Source organism: Tachysurus fulvidraco, chromosome 15 (genome assembly GCF_022655615.1).
Source record: "Tachysurus fulvidraco isolate hzauxx_2018 chromosome 15, HZAU_PFXX_2.0, whole genome shotgun sequence".
NCBI lineage: Eukaryota > Metazoa > Chordata > Actinopteri > Siluriformes > Bagridae > Tachysurus > Tachysurus fulvidraco.
The window spans coordinates 6,151,813-6,165,882 of NC_062532.1; the positions used below are offsets into that span (position 1 = coordinate 6,151,813).

At 41.1% G+C, this 14,070-nt stretch overlaps 1 protein-coding gene across 1 annotated transcript in view; it reads left to right on the forward strand.

Annotated features, from left to right (window-relative positions):
* The first annotated feature begins 2,058 nt into the window (after positions 1-2,058).
* The window catches only part of LOC113659152 (protocadherin Fat 4), a 94,673-nt gene continuing 82,661 nt past the window's right edge, over positions 2,059-14,070 (forward strand). Inside the window, exon 1 of the mRNA XM_027171758.2 lies at positions 2,059-7,784. Coding sequence (XP_027027559.2) covers positions 2,679-7,784 — 5,106 coding nt within the window. The 5' untranslated portion in view covers positions 2,059-2,678. The remainder of the gene's footprint in view (positions 7,785-14,070) is intronic.

A 14,070-nucleotide genomic window follows, 5' to 3' on the forward strand; every position in this document is an offset into this window, starting at 1 on the left:
ATGTATAGTGAATAGTATACGATAGTAGCACTATAATAATAATAATAATAATAATAATTTTGTATCTCTACAAAAGAGATACGTTCCAAAGGCTCCATCGTAACTAGAAATTATCACATGTCGAAACATGAGCTAACCTAGCCAGGAGTCTAAATAAATGCTGATCAGTATGGGGTAGTATACAGAAATTTGTCAATAATTAAACAATTTCATGCCTGTACATTTGTCTAATGCAATAATACATAATCCTATCTGCTATAAAAATTTCAACAACGGCGGTAAATTGCTAATGCTACGTATCCTACATGAACCGAAGTATCGTATGGTATTGTACTCATCAACGTCTGCATGCTTGAACAACGTTAGGTTGTTGATGGCTATGTTAACTTGGTGATGTATTGCGATGATAAGATAAAGGAGCAAAAAAACAGAGACAACCGACTCTGTCGAATGAAGTGAGAAGTCTCACAGGGCGGGGGCGAAACGTATCGTACCACATATGCTCAAAATGTCAAATATTTTTTACAATTTTGTCGTATTGCTATTGTGCATCGTAAGATCGAAAATCCAACTAAGTCGAACTATTGTAACTCAGAGAGTATTTGTATTAATAATTGTTACAATAGCAGTAGTGGTGGTAGTAGTAGGTGTTTGTTGTTGAATATTATGAGCAGCAGTAATAGTAGTAGTTTTAGTAATAATAGTAGCAGTAGCATTGGTAACAGTAGTAGTAATACTTATAGCACTTAATAATACGAAGAGAGGAACCATTTTTCATGTCTCTCTCACTCAGAAATGTTTTCTTTCTTTTTCTGAATTATTACTAAACTAGCAGAGGTAACCAATCAGAAAATGCTGTTGTGATATATTTATCAAATCACTTGAGTAAATAGAATGATCAACCCACTGGAATATTTCTACATGAGGTTTGACGTACTGTATAATTGAAATGTCTGTAAAATTTAAGCCCTATAGATGGCGCCATAGACATTTGCCAATGTTCTTATTAATTGAGATACAATAAATAAATAAATAAATAAATAAATAAATAAATAAATAATCAGCAAAGTGCAAATTGTATACTCTTAGGTAAAATAACTCTTCAAGGAGGCATATAGTTTAGTTTAAATACTTTTAATAAGTACTCTGATAAAGTAACACTCCAACATCCAAAGTCTTGTGCCTGTGGGTACCTGCGGGATGTGGTAGTTCACTGGTTAAGGTGTTGACTACTATTCGGAAGGTTATGGGTTCGAATCCCAGGTCCACCAAGCTACAATTGCTGGGCTCCTGAGCAAGAGCCCCTAACCATCAATTGCTCAGTTGTAGAAATTGAAATAACACCTATCGATAAGGGTGTCTGCCAAATGCCAGAAATGTAAATGGCCACTAGATGGCGGTAGTCACCTATGTGATACCAATAACAGTGCCACGACAATCACAATAAAATTTCACCACCATTACAAAAAGCCTTCAACAGGTTGTATTCGTGTCATTCTTAAAAAGTGTAATAACATTTAAATAAATACTGGAACCTTAGACAGTGTAAAGGATTTCTGCTGGGTTAAGCTCAAATATTCACAAAGTCTAGGTTAACCAATGTTAGTAGTGTGGTGTGAAACATGCATAAGGGATAAACTAAGAAATTAAATGACGTTAAGTGTCATTAATTAATGCTGATATTTTAACATTAGTATGTTACAATGGACATGTGATGTGAATGAATACGTGATTTTTTTTTATATACAGTTAACATCTTTATAGAAACAAATATATAATGCGTTATATAGTGGTATCTTTATTTTTTTAATGCATATTAAATAAGCAACAAAGTTTGTTTTATACACACAGTTACATAACACTGCACGTCCTAATCATTTTTTATTATAGGGAATAACGGTACACTTTACCTGCTTATTAGTTTGAAAGGAGTTTATATTGACCAATCAGGAAGCCATAATGAGGCGGGTTTAGTCCTGGTTATCAAATGGAATCCGAGGTGGGCGTGGCTTCGCTGCGCTTGGGCTTTGTTCTCTGAGACAGGGGTGAAGTTTGAGCTCCGTTATTTTGCCGCACATTGCACTGGACCTACGAGCTCAACACGCGCTGCCCATATAACTTTAAAACTTTTATTTCTTACATCGGATTTTAAAGAAGAAGGGCGTGTTGTTGTTGTTTTTTTTTTTGCTTTTTTTTTAAGGGACCTTTTGCAGTTTGGAGAATTTTTTGTTTGTTCTGTAAAGTGCTGGAACTTTTTTCCATTTCTTTACAATGGAAACTTTTCCATCACTGGCATCATTATGACTAGAGGAGATAGACAGAGAACTCTATGGGCTTCCCAGCACGGGCTCCTTCTGCAACTAAAGGCATTTTCTTTTTACATTTAAGGGATTTTTGCATCTATGTTGCATTTGCGGTATTTGTTGCATTTGGACCTGTTGCATTGCAGACGTTTTTGCACTGATGCTTGTTGCATATGAATGCATTCTACACAGAAGGATATCTGTATTTCTCTCTGCACAGACTTTCTAAACAGCTTTAAAAACACTTGTACTGCATGAGAGATACATGCAAAGCCCAACTTTGGATTATATCTGAACATTTTTGTTCTTCTCTGCGTTCTTTGTACTTGGAGTGGATGCATCTCTGTTCAACAGAGTCGGACTGGCACTTTCAGCATGGAGCCTTCAGGTAGGAGTTTGTCTGCATTTCATCTACTTTTGTTGATCTTATGGACTTTATGGCAGCGGTCCTCAGCCAGCCAAGTTCGCCACGAGTTTCATGTTTCGGAAGAGCAGCCGATTGGCACTTACGTGGGCACTGTGGACCCCAGACCAGGATTTACCTACCGTTTTGGCGAAAGCCACAAGCTGTTCACAATTAATGGAACAAATGGTGTCATACGTACATCCTCGGTGATTGACCGAGAGACCTTGCCAAGTGACATAATAAACGTTGTGGTGTTGTCCAGCCAGCCCACGTACCCTACAGAGGTCCGAATTGTTGTTCTGGATGTGAACGACAATGCTCCTGCATTCCCAGATGCCACCATTGCGGTTTCCTTCAGAGAGGATACAGTTGGGGGCAGACAGGTCATCCTGGACACTGCTACAGATGCTGACATTGGTGTCAATGGAGTGGATCACAACACCTATCGAATCATTAGTGGCAATGAGAAGGGAACATTTCGCCTGGATGTTACTGTAAACCCGAGTGGAGAGGGTGCCTTTTTGCATCTAGTGACCACAGGTGGCTTGGACAGGGAGCTCACGTCCTTCTACCAGCTTCTTGTTGAGGTTCAAGACAAAGGGGAACCTAAAAAATATGGCTATCTCCAAGTAAATGTTACTGTACAAGATGTCAATGACAACCCGCCCATGTTTGACTTGGATCAGTATCAAACAAGTGTGTTTGAAGATGCAGCCGTAGGATCTAGTGTTTTGCAGGTCGCTGCCTCAGATCAGGATGAAGGTGCTAATGCAGATATCAGGTACTTTTTAGATGAAGGCACTCCTTTCCAAATAGACCCAAAAGCAGGTACTATTATTATCAAAGAGGCTTTAGACTATGAGAGTAAAAAAGAATATTCTTTCACAATACATGCTACAGATAATGGAGTGCCTTCACTATCAGGAAGGACAGAAGCAACAATTAAACTCCTTGACGTAAATGATAACGATCCTGTTGTTAAATTTAGGTACTTCCCTACCACTTCAAAATTTGCATCTGTTGATGAAAATGCGCAAATTGGTACAGTAGTAGCATTATTGACCGTTTCCGATTCGGATTCCTCTACAGCTAACGGTAATATATCTGTTTCTATTCTTGGAGGGAACGAGCAGGGTCACTTTGAAGTGCACACTTCTCCCGTCCCCAACTTGAGCTTAATTAAAGTTGCCAGTGTGCTAGACAGAGAGCGGATATCCTCCTATAACCTTACGGTGTCTGTGTCTGATAATGGGAAACCTGTGGCCCGATCCTCTTTTGCTAGTCTAGTCATATTTGTAAATGATATCAATGATCACCCACCCATATTCCAGGAAGCCGTCTATAGGGTTGATATTAGTGAAGATGTTCCCAAAGGCAGCTACATTAAAGGGGTCTCAGCCACTGATGGTGATTCTGGACAGAATGCTAACCTGCGCTACTCGATAGTGTCAGGAAACAGTTTGGGTTGGTTTGCCATTAGCGAGAACAGCGGCTTAGTCACTAGTGCAGCCGTACTTGATAGGGAAACTGCATCTGAAATCATACTGAACATAAGTGCCAAAGATCAAGGCCTGCAGCCTAAGATATCTTACACCACACTGATTGTGAACATCACAGATGTGAACGATCAAGTCCCGACGTTCACCCAAAACACGTATCATATATATCCAGTTGAGCATTCACCAGCTGATAGTGAACTTCTACAACTGTCTGCCATTGATACAGATCTTGGTCTCAATGGCACAGTACAGTTTTTATTTGACCCAGAAACACCGGATAATGTGCAGGAGCTATTCCGGTTAGATGCAGTAACAGGGAGGTTAAGCACTGTTTCTGAGTTGGATAGAGAAGAACAAGGTTCTTACCTACTACATGTTAAAGCTACGGATGGTGGCTCTCAACCTTTACACTCTACCGCTACGGTCAACATCACATTAAAAGATATTAATGATAACAGGCCTGTGTTTTACCCTGTGCAGTATTTTGCTAACATTAAAGAAAATGAGCCTCCTGGATCTTATATCATAACCGTGTCAGCCTCTGATCCTGACCTCGGTCGAAATGGCACTGTCAGATACGCTATCACTGCCGGAGACACTTTCAAGTTTCACATCAATAGCAACACGGGCAAAATCACAACTTTAGTACGTCTGGACAGGGAAGAGAAAACAACTTACCAGCTGCAGGTTTCCGCTACAGATGGAGGAGATCTGCGCTCACATACACAAGGCATTGTGACTATCAACGTGATTGACACTCAGGATAACCCGCCTTCATTTAGCCAGAAGGAATACAGCTTTGTCATTTTTGAAAACACAGTCCAGGGTACAGTGATAGGAACAGTGTCTGCCTCTACAGTCGACTTGAACACTAACATTAGTTATTTGATAGCGTCTGGAGATCAGAAAGGCATTTTCTCAGTTAATAGTGTAACAGGACAGATAATCGCCACTGGGCTCATTGACAGGGAGGAGCAGGTGTTTTATCAGCTGAAGGTGATCGCCAGAGGTGGAGATGTCACAGGAGAAGCTTTAGTCAATGTCACAGTAAAGGATCTGAATGACAATGCTCCTCAGTTTCTACATCCTGTGGAGCATGTGAGTGCGGTGGAGAACTGGAAGACAGGTCATCACATATTTCAGGCAAAAGCTTTCGATCCTGATGAAGGTCCTAATGGTATGATCGAGTACAACCTCCAGCAAAACCCCAAAGGACTGTTTCATATACATGAGAAACATGGACTTATCACACTTACAGGATCTCTAAAGGTCACTACAAGCTCATACCAGATCGAGGTTCTGGCCTCTGACTGTGGTGTGCCTCGGCACACCTCCACCCTTGTCTTGATTGTCAGTGTGTATGACGTCAATGACAACGCTCCTGTATTTGACCAGCTCTCGTATGAAGTTATTATCTTGGAGTCGGAGCCAGTGAACAGCCGTTTTTTCAAGGTGGAAGCCACAGATAAAGACTCTGGAGTAAATGGGGAAATAGTGTACGACATCAGTAGTGGGAACATTAATGATGTTTTTGGGATTTTTCCTGATGGACAATTGTATATTAAGACAGAGCTTGACAGAGAAGTTCAGGACCGGTACAATCTGCTACTGGTAGCACGAGACAGAGCGGTAGAGCCTCTAAGTGCTAGCGTTAATGTGACCATTATTCTGGACGATGTCAACGATAACCGGCCACTTTTCAACAGCACGAATTATGTGTTCCGCTTCAAAGAAGAGCAGCCGCGGGGTTCACTGGTTGGACAAGTTTTTGCTGAGGATAAAGACTTTGGTCCAAACAGTGAGGTGAGGTACTCTTTTGAAACAGCTCAGTCAAACTTTGAGCTGGATGCCATCACCGGAGAACTGACAAGCACACTACAATTGGACAGGGAATTTCTTATGAGGCAGAGAGGTACAGCTGTTTTTACATTCACAGTCATTTCATCTGATCAGGGACTTCCTAAGCCTCTCAGAGACCAAGCAAAAGTGCAGGTCTACATTCAGGACATCAATGACAATGCACCAAAGTTCACTAAAGACATCTACCAGGCCTCCATCTCAGAGTCGGCACAAAACATGACACAGCTACTAAGAGTGTCTGCTTCAGATATGGATGAAAACAAAAATGGACTAGTGCACTACCGCCTCTTAGAAGGCAATGAGGAAAACCAGTTTAGCATTGACGGCAGCTCTGGTCAGGTCACGCTTGTAGGGAATTTGGATTATGAGGTTACATCCTCTTACTCTCTTAAAATCATAGCTGAAGACTCTGGAGCAGTCCCACTATCCTCTTCTTGCCTGCTGAGCATTAGCATTTTGGACGAGAATGATAACTCTCCATCTTTTCCAAAGTCCACCATTACAGTAGATGTTCTTGAGAACATGCGGATAGGTGAGCTAGTGGCATCGATCACGGCCACTGACCCAGATTCAGGTTCCAATGCTGATATAACATACAGCATCACTGCTAACAACAATCATGGCACTTTTAGTATTAGTCCCAGTACTGGTAGCATCTTCCTGGTTCGAAAGCTGGACTACGAAACTCAGTCGCTCTACAAACTGAACATCACTGCAAAGGACAATGGCAGGCCTCAAAGATCCTCCTCCATACCTCTTATTATTCATGTGCGAGATTTCAACGACAACCCTCCTGTTTTTACTCCTGGTGATATTTTTAAGTCCATCCCTGAAAACCTTCCTCTGTCCACCTCTGTCATGACAATCACAGCCCATGACATAGATGCAGATATTAATGGGCAGCTGGAGTACTCGGTAGTCCAGCAAACACCAAGAGGAAGCCACTTCTACATCAATCCAACCTCTGGCGTCATCCTGACAAGCAGCGAGATTGACCGAGAGTTTTCGAACATGTTCGAGTTAACTATCAAAGCAACAGATCAGGCAGTCCCTCTTGAGTTCCGTCGTTTTGCACTTAAGAATGTCACAATCTGGATCACAGACCAAAACGACAACGTTCCAAACTTCATCTCCCAGAACGCCCTGGTGGCTGAACCAAACATCGTAATCGGCTCGATCCTGACAACGGTTGTAGCTAATGATCCTGATGAGGGTGCAAACGGTGAGGTGGAGTACGAGTTGGTCAAAGGTGACTCGGATACATTCATCATGGACCGGTACAGTGGTGACATTCGCCTGGCGTCTCAGCTCGTCCCGTCAAAACTCATCTACAGTCTAGTTGTCTCCGCTACTGACCACGGTACAGAGCGAAAGACATCCCGTACCGAATTAACCATCATTCTACAAGGTGCTGATGGTCCTGTTTTCTCTCAACCCAAATACATAACCATTTTAAAGGAAGGTCAACCTCCTGGCACCAATGTCATCTCACTAGATGCGTCCAGCCCTCGTGGCTCTGCCACCAAAGTGGAGTATTTCATCGTGGCCATCCGGAGCGGTGGGAAAGCCGTAGGAAGGCTTTTCACCATTGGTCGTCACACGGGTATGATCCAGACAGCAACGGAGCTGGATAGAGAGCAAGGAACTGATTTGTATCTTCTGGATGTCTATGCCATTGAGACAGAGACCAGCCAACCCCGAACTCAGAGAGCTGAGGTGAGTAATGGCTATTTTTTCTGCTTAGCCGTGTTTGCATTGTTTGCCTTATTTTCCTGGGAAAACTTAATTAGGTTAAATGTTTTTGGACGGGTGTGCCTGTGTGCCTGTGCCTGTGATGGTTCTTGCATATTATGCTAGAATCGGTCCAAGAAAATGAGAATTCATGGCTGTGCAAGTAACATATGCTGAAGTCATTGGCCTGGTTTAGGGGGATCAAGTTTTCTGATGGAAAAACTGGCAGCCACACGATTCAAGTTAAAACACACACACACACTTTTGTATATTCGTTAATTAAAACCCTGCCTTATGTATTTTTCAGAGAGATCTGGGTTGTGTTAGATGTAAATAACCTTGCACTTGAGCAAGTCATGGTTGTTGTAAGTGGGATTTTGTGTTTTGGCAGGCTTTCCTTATTGTTCCAGGCAAAAAAAAAAAACAAAAACGTTCAGGCTACAACTGGTTCACAGAGGCGATTGCTGGGTTTTGTCTTAGAGAGGGAAGTGTGTGTGTATCCTGTGTTTCGTCGAGTTCCTGCCCAAACCATCTTATCAGTTGCCACGAATTCCACAAATCATGATGTCAGACAACTTTACTGATTATTCTTATAACTGATTAGTCATATTAATTGTGTCCAAACTGGTGGGGATTTATAATGTTCTTAGTTTTGTTTGTGGTCCAGAATGAAAGAAAGGGGTTTGTGTGTGTGTGTGTGTGTGTGTGTGTGTGTGTGTGTGTGTGTGTGTGTGTGTGTGTGTGTGTGTGGTGGTAGGGTGGGGGTGTTTTGAATGGGTTGATAGTTTGCTGTATGAAAGATGGGGAAAACAGCAAATGTTTCATCCCCTTTCTGATACCTGTCTCCAACCGAGCAAGGGGTAATTATGTTGGATTTGAGTTTTTCTGGGGAGATTTAAAGCCGGGTGGTCCCGCTTTTGTGCCACCGGCTTCGGCTTAGAGGGCAATAAATGACCGTTAAATTCAGATGACCCTTTAAGTCTTGCTGAATAGAATTTTTTCTCTCCAGAGAAAAGGAGAGAGACTGAAAAGGAAAACATTTGAAGCTGAAACCATGTAGTACTACTATGCTGTGATGATTTCTCTCGTGCTCCTGCTAAATTGTCCCCTTGGGATGGAGTTAAAATCCTGTGCAGCAGGAGAGACAGAAAGAAAGAGAGAGAGAGGGAGAGGGAGAGATTGGGGGGATGGTGGGGTGGTTTGGTTGTTATCGGCTGAAACTTCAGTCCAACTTTTTGGGTGGCTAAGGCTGAGGCCACTTCTCAAATCAAAACCAAATGTGATTCTATATATGCGTTGAAGAAAATTTTAGCTGGAACCAAAGAGTGTTGTTGTTACAGGCCTGATGATACGCATGTATGAATCGATTTTTTTTCCTCTTTCTCTTTCCTGGTTCAGCTCAGCAAAACTTCCTCTAAGAATAAAAGGTTTTGTTATTTACCTAAATAATTATTATTTTAAAAGAGGTGTTAAGGAGTATAAGTCCACTGAATCCTCCAAAGGTAAAAACTGTGATTTACATTTAAGGCATTTAGCAGACACCCTTATCCAGAGTGATTTACAACTGAGCATTAAGGGCCTTGCTCAGGGGCCCAGCAGTGGCAGCTTGGTGGACCTGGGGTTCGAACCCATTTGATCCATTTGGTTTAACATCATATTGTCTATACATTATAAAAGTTTATATTTATTATAAAGAGCTATGAAGCATGCTGTTCTCAGCAAACAATCAATGACGGCATAGTGTAATGTGGTCCAATGATTATTATCCTAGAATTTTTCTTCATCTTATACCTCAGTAGAGTTGCAAAATTCTGGGAATTTTCAAGGCTTAAAAACTTTCCACTGGAATTAACGGGAATCTATGGGAATTGACGGGAATTTTTGGGAATTAACGGGAATATATGGGAATTAACGGGAATATATGGGAATTAACGGGAATATAGGGAATTAATGGGAATCTATGGGAATTAACGGGAATCTATGGGAATTAACGGGAATCTATGGGAATTAACGGGAATATATGGGAATTAACAGGAATCTATGGGAATTAATGGGAATATATGGGAATTAATGGGAATATATGGGAATTAATGGGAATCTATGGGAATTAACGGGAATATATGGGAATTAATGGGAATCTATGGGAATTAATGGGAATATATGGGAATTAATGGGAATATATGGGAATAAACTGGGAATTTAAAAAAAATGCAGAGTTGCCTATAACAAGGAACTTAAATATAGTTAAAAAAAATTCTGTAGCATAATTTTGTTTAAAACAACAAGATTTAATGCAATTTAAGTACCATGTAAAAAAAAAAAAAAAAAAAAAAAGTAAATTTGTACCTTGCGTTCCTCGGTCACTTGCACACAGCACACTGCTTACTGGAGGGCCATTGAGGCCACACCCCCCTGCATGCCATTGAGGCCACACCCCCTGCATGCCATTGAGGCCACACCCACTGCATGTACTTGCATTCTTCCATAACATGCACAGTAACACTTTATTTTAAGGTCATTTAATTAGTTTCTTATTATTATGGATATTAATAGAATATTGGCTATTTATTAGTACTTATTAAGCACCTATTAATGCCTTATTCGCTATATTTATTTGTTCAGTTACCGGAAACTTTCCGCCCCTATACCTTTGCAACCCTATACCTCAGCAATCTTAGTTAATGTTTAACATTTATATTCTAGCAGCTAAAAACACTTATTTGTTTAGAAAGTGCTGACACTAGAGGACTCCTTGTGTCTCAAAGAGAAATTTAGATTTTAAAACTGTTAAAGTTTGAAGGATCAAGCCCGAGGCAAAGGTGGTGAGGAAAAACTCCCTGAGATGATATGAGGAAGAAACCTTTAGAGGAACCAGACGCAGTAGTGAACCTCATCCTCATTGTGGTGACACTGGACAGGAAATAATGTCAACGTAATTAATGTTCTTTCTACGCCAGTTTATAGTCGAGTGGAATTGGGTAACCACGAGCTCCCGAGGAACTAACGGGTCAGCCCCGATTTCTGAGTTCACCACAGACTCAACACTCAAAAAGCTTCGCCATCTCAGCGACGATCTGTTTTTTGTTTTTATTATAATTATTTTTGTTGTTGTTCATATGGTGCGTTCGCCAAACAAGTCCCTGCGCGAGTTGTTAGGAACTAAGGATGTAGAGAAAATCTGAAAGCGGGTGTTTAGAATGAATAACGATGTTAGAAGAGCGTGTTCTAGTCTGTGTAGCTGGCGCATGTTTGATGATGTCATTTTGAATGTTCAACAGAACAGGATCCAAAACACATGCGCACACACACACACACACACACACACACACACACACACACACACACACACACACACACACACACACACACACACACACACACACACTTTTTTCTGCAGAAACATCTTCATTCAGCCATATTTAGTCCATGCATGAGTGATCTGTGTGTGTGTGTGTGTGTGTGTGTGTGTGTGTGTGTGTGTGTGTGTGTGTGTGTGTGTGTCTTTTATCTTTTCTCTCTCTTGCTCGTTCACTTTTTGAACTGAAGCCTCTCTATATTGACAGTGACACAAAAAGTAGAGTAACTGAGTGTACTGTTTTAGTCTCTCTCTCTCTCTCTCTCTCTCTCTCTCTCTCTCTCTCTCTCACACACACACACACACACACACACACACACACACACACACACACACACACAGTATATACTGTAGATACACAGGTCTTTGTACCATCTGTCTGATATAATACTGCAATCTCTCTCCCTCTCTGATTTAATGTTGTTATCCTTCTTCTTGTCCCTCATTTTGTGACAGATTTAGGGATTGGACCTAAAAATGAACCTGATTACCTTTCTCTCTGTCTCTCTATCTCTTTCTTTGAGCAGGCAGAGGTTGAGGGTTTAGGACATTTAGGGAGCTCCCACATTCCAACAAAGAGAGAGAGAGAGAGAGAGAGAGAGAGAGAGAGAGAGAGAGAGAGAGAGAGAGAGAGAGAGAGAGAGAGAGAGAGAGAGAGAGAGAGAGAGAGAGAGAGAAACTGAGAGAGAGAGAGAGAGAGAGAGAGACTGAGTTTGGGAGAGAGAAAGAGCAGATGGCTGGAGTAGATAGAGGTGTCTTATGAGTTTGTTTAACTTCAAGGTCTCTGTGTGTGTGTGTGTGTGTGTGTGGGTGTGTGGGTGTGTGTGTATATATGTGTGTGTGTTGTACAGAGCCAAAAGAGTCGAACAATTGTGAGAACAGAGTGTGGAGTACACACACACACACACACACACACACACACACACACACACACACACACACACACACACACACACACACACACACACACACACACACAGTGGTTCTGGCAATGAGGAAAATCATACTTCTATATATAAAGCGCTTGTTTTAAGTTTCTACAGTAAAATTTAAATTGATACTTATTTATTTGAATGATTTTGAGTAAATGGAGGAAATTCTCCGTTTTCATAATCGCATCTTAGAAATAAAACTATAAACGCTTCCTAGAAGCATGCAAAGTCACACTAGCAAATAAAAAGAGATTGGTATAAAAAACCGACACAGCATGTTTCGGGGTCCTAACTTTGTTAGTATCATTGAATTTTAGTAAAAACCAAATGTTTCGATGCAAATACTGTGTAATTGGTTATATAACAATTGTGTAACAACATGGTGTTTGCGTTTAAAGGAAATCAGGCTTTCGTTTCTCTGGCATTTCACATGGCACAGACCTTTACTCTGTGTTTGTAAAAGTCTGGAGCCATTGTTTTTTTTTGTTTGTTTTTTTGTTGTTGGTTTTTTTATTTTTTTCACCCTCGGATTGTTTTCCTCCTGGAAGCGTTTCAGTCCAGCGCTGGGTAGAGTGCAGCTGAAGAACGGCACGCTATTCTCAGCATGAAGCACGTTTACTGAATTTTTAGAAACAGATCCTTCTGGTCTGTGTTTCAGGGATAGATTGGTTTTGTCTGGGAGTTCAGCCCTGAGGAAATGACATTAAGGTATTGCGAGAGTTGGGAGAAAGACTATGGGATTTCAAGGAGGTGTGTGTGTGCGTGTGTGTGTGTGTGTGTTTGTAAATTGCAACTGAACTAATACATCAGTTTGTGTACACACAATGTTGAACGTACTTGCTATATCAGTTTATGAGACCTCATCATACCTCAGGGTGTGTTTGGCTACCTGTATGCATGTGTGTGTGTGTGTGTGTGTGTGTGTGTGTGTGTGTGTGTGTGTGTGTGTGTGTGTGTGTGTGTGTGTGTGTGTGTGAGTCTGATGATCTTTTTTTTCTCTGTCCAAATATAAGTGCTGCAGCTTTGTCCTCTGGCTCAGCTCACCATCTCACATACCACTTATGATTCACTTGGGAGTCGATTCAGAGTCAAATGGCTTTCTCAGGACATTTGAATCCTCTCACTCAGATACTTCAGGTAATTTCGGTGATTTCTGAGTTCTAATCAACCAAAAAGAGGAAAAGACAGATGTGCGATAGTTACTAAACTAACTAGTAAACTAGGGAGGAGATGATTATTTATATTTCATGGAAGGAGTCTCCAGAGTCAGTTTATAGTTCTAGTAACTTTATAGTTTTTCTCCCACAGGAAAGTCTTCATGGTGGATGGCTTTGTGTTTAAAGTTTCCCTGTAACCTGGCAACCTGCGATCTTTAGGACATGCTGTTGTGGAAAAAAGATACCACTTTTGGTGGAGTAACGTGTGACATCTACATCTACTGTTGCTATGATACCACACTGAATTATGGGCTGTTTTTTATTGTCAAGTCACCAACCGAGGCGTCTTTGATATTTCAGCTGGATTTAAACCACTTCCTGGTAAATTAAGAAATCTTGGTACACAAAAATGAAACACACACACACACACACACACACACACACACACACACACACACACACACACACACACACACACACACACACACGGTAGTGTTTAGCTGTCTCTGGTTTATAAACATGTTGCAGCTCCAGCTGTTGTTGTTTACTTGGACTTTGAATATCTGACATTCCATTTCGGGTCGTTTGAATTTTATGAGATTTTGGGAAAGTTAAAGACGCACACTAGAAAGTTTTTTTTTTTTTTTCAGAAGAATTGCAAAGTTTGAAAATAAATGAATACATTCCAGTATTTCTCTGCCTTTCTTTGTCTGTGTGAGACTTCTTCTCTCATCTTTCTGTGTGTGATGTCAGAGAGAGAAAGAGAGAGAGAGAACTGAAAAGACAGAGAGAGAGAGAGAGAGAGAGAGAGAGAGACAGAGAACTGA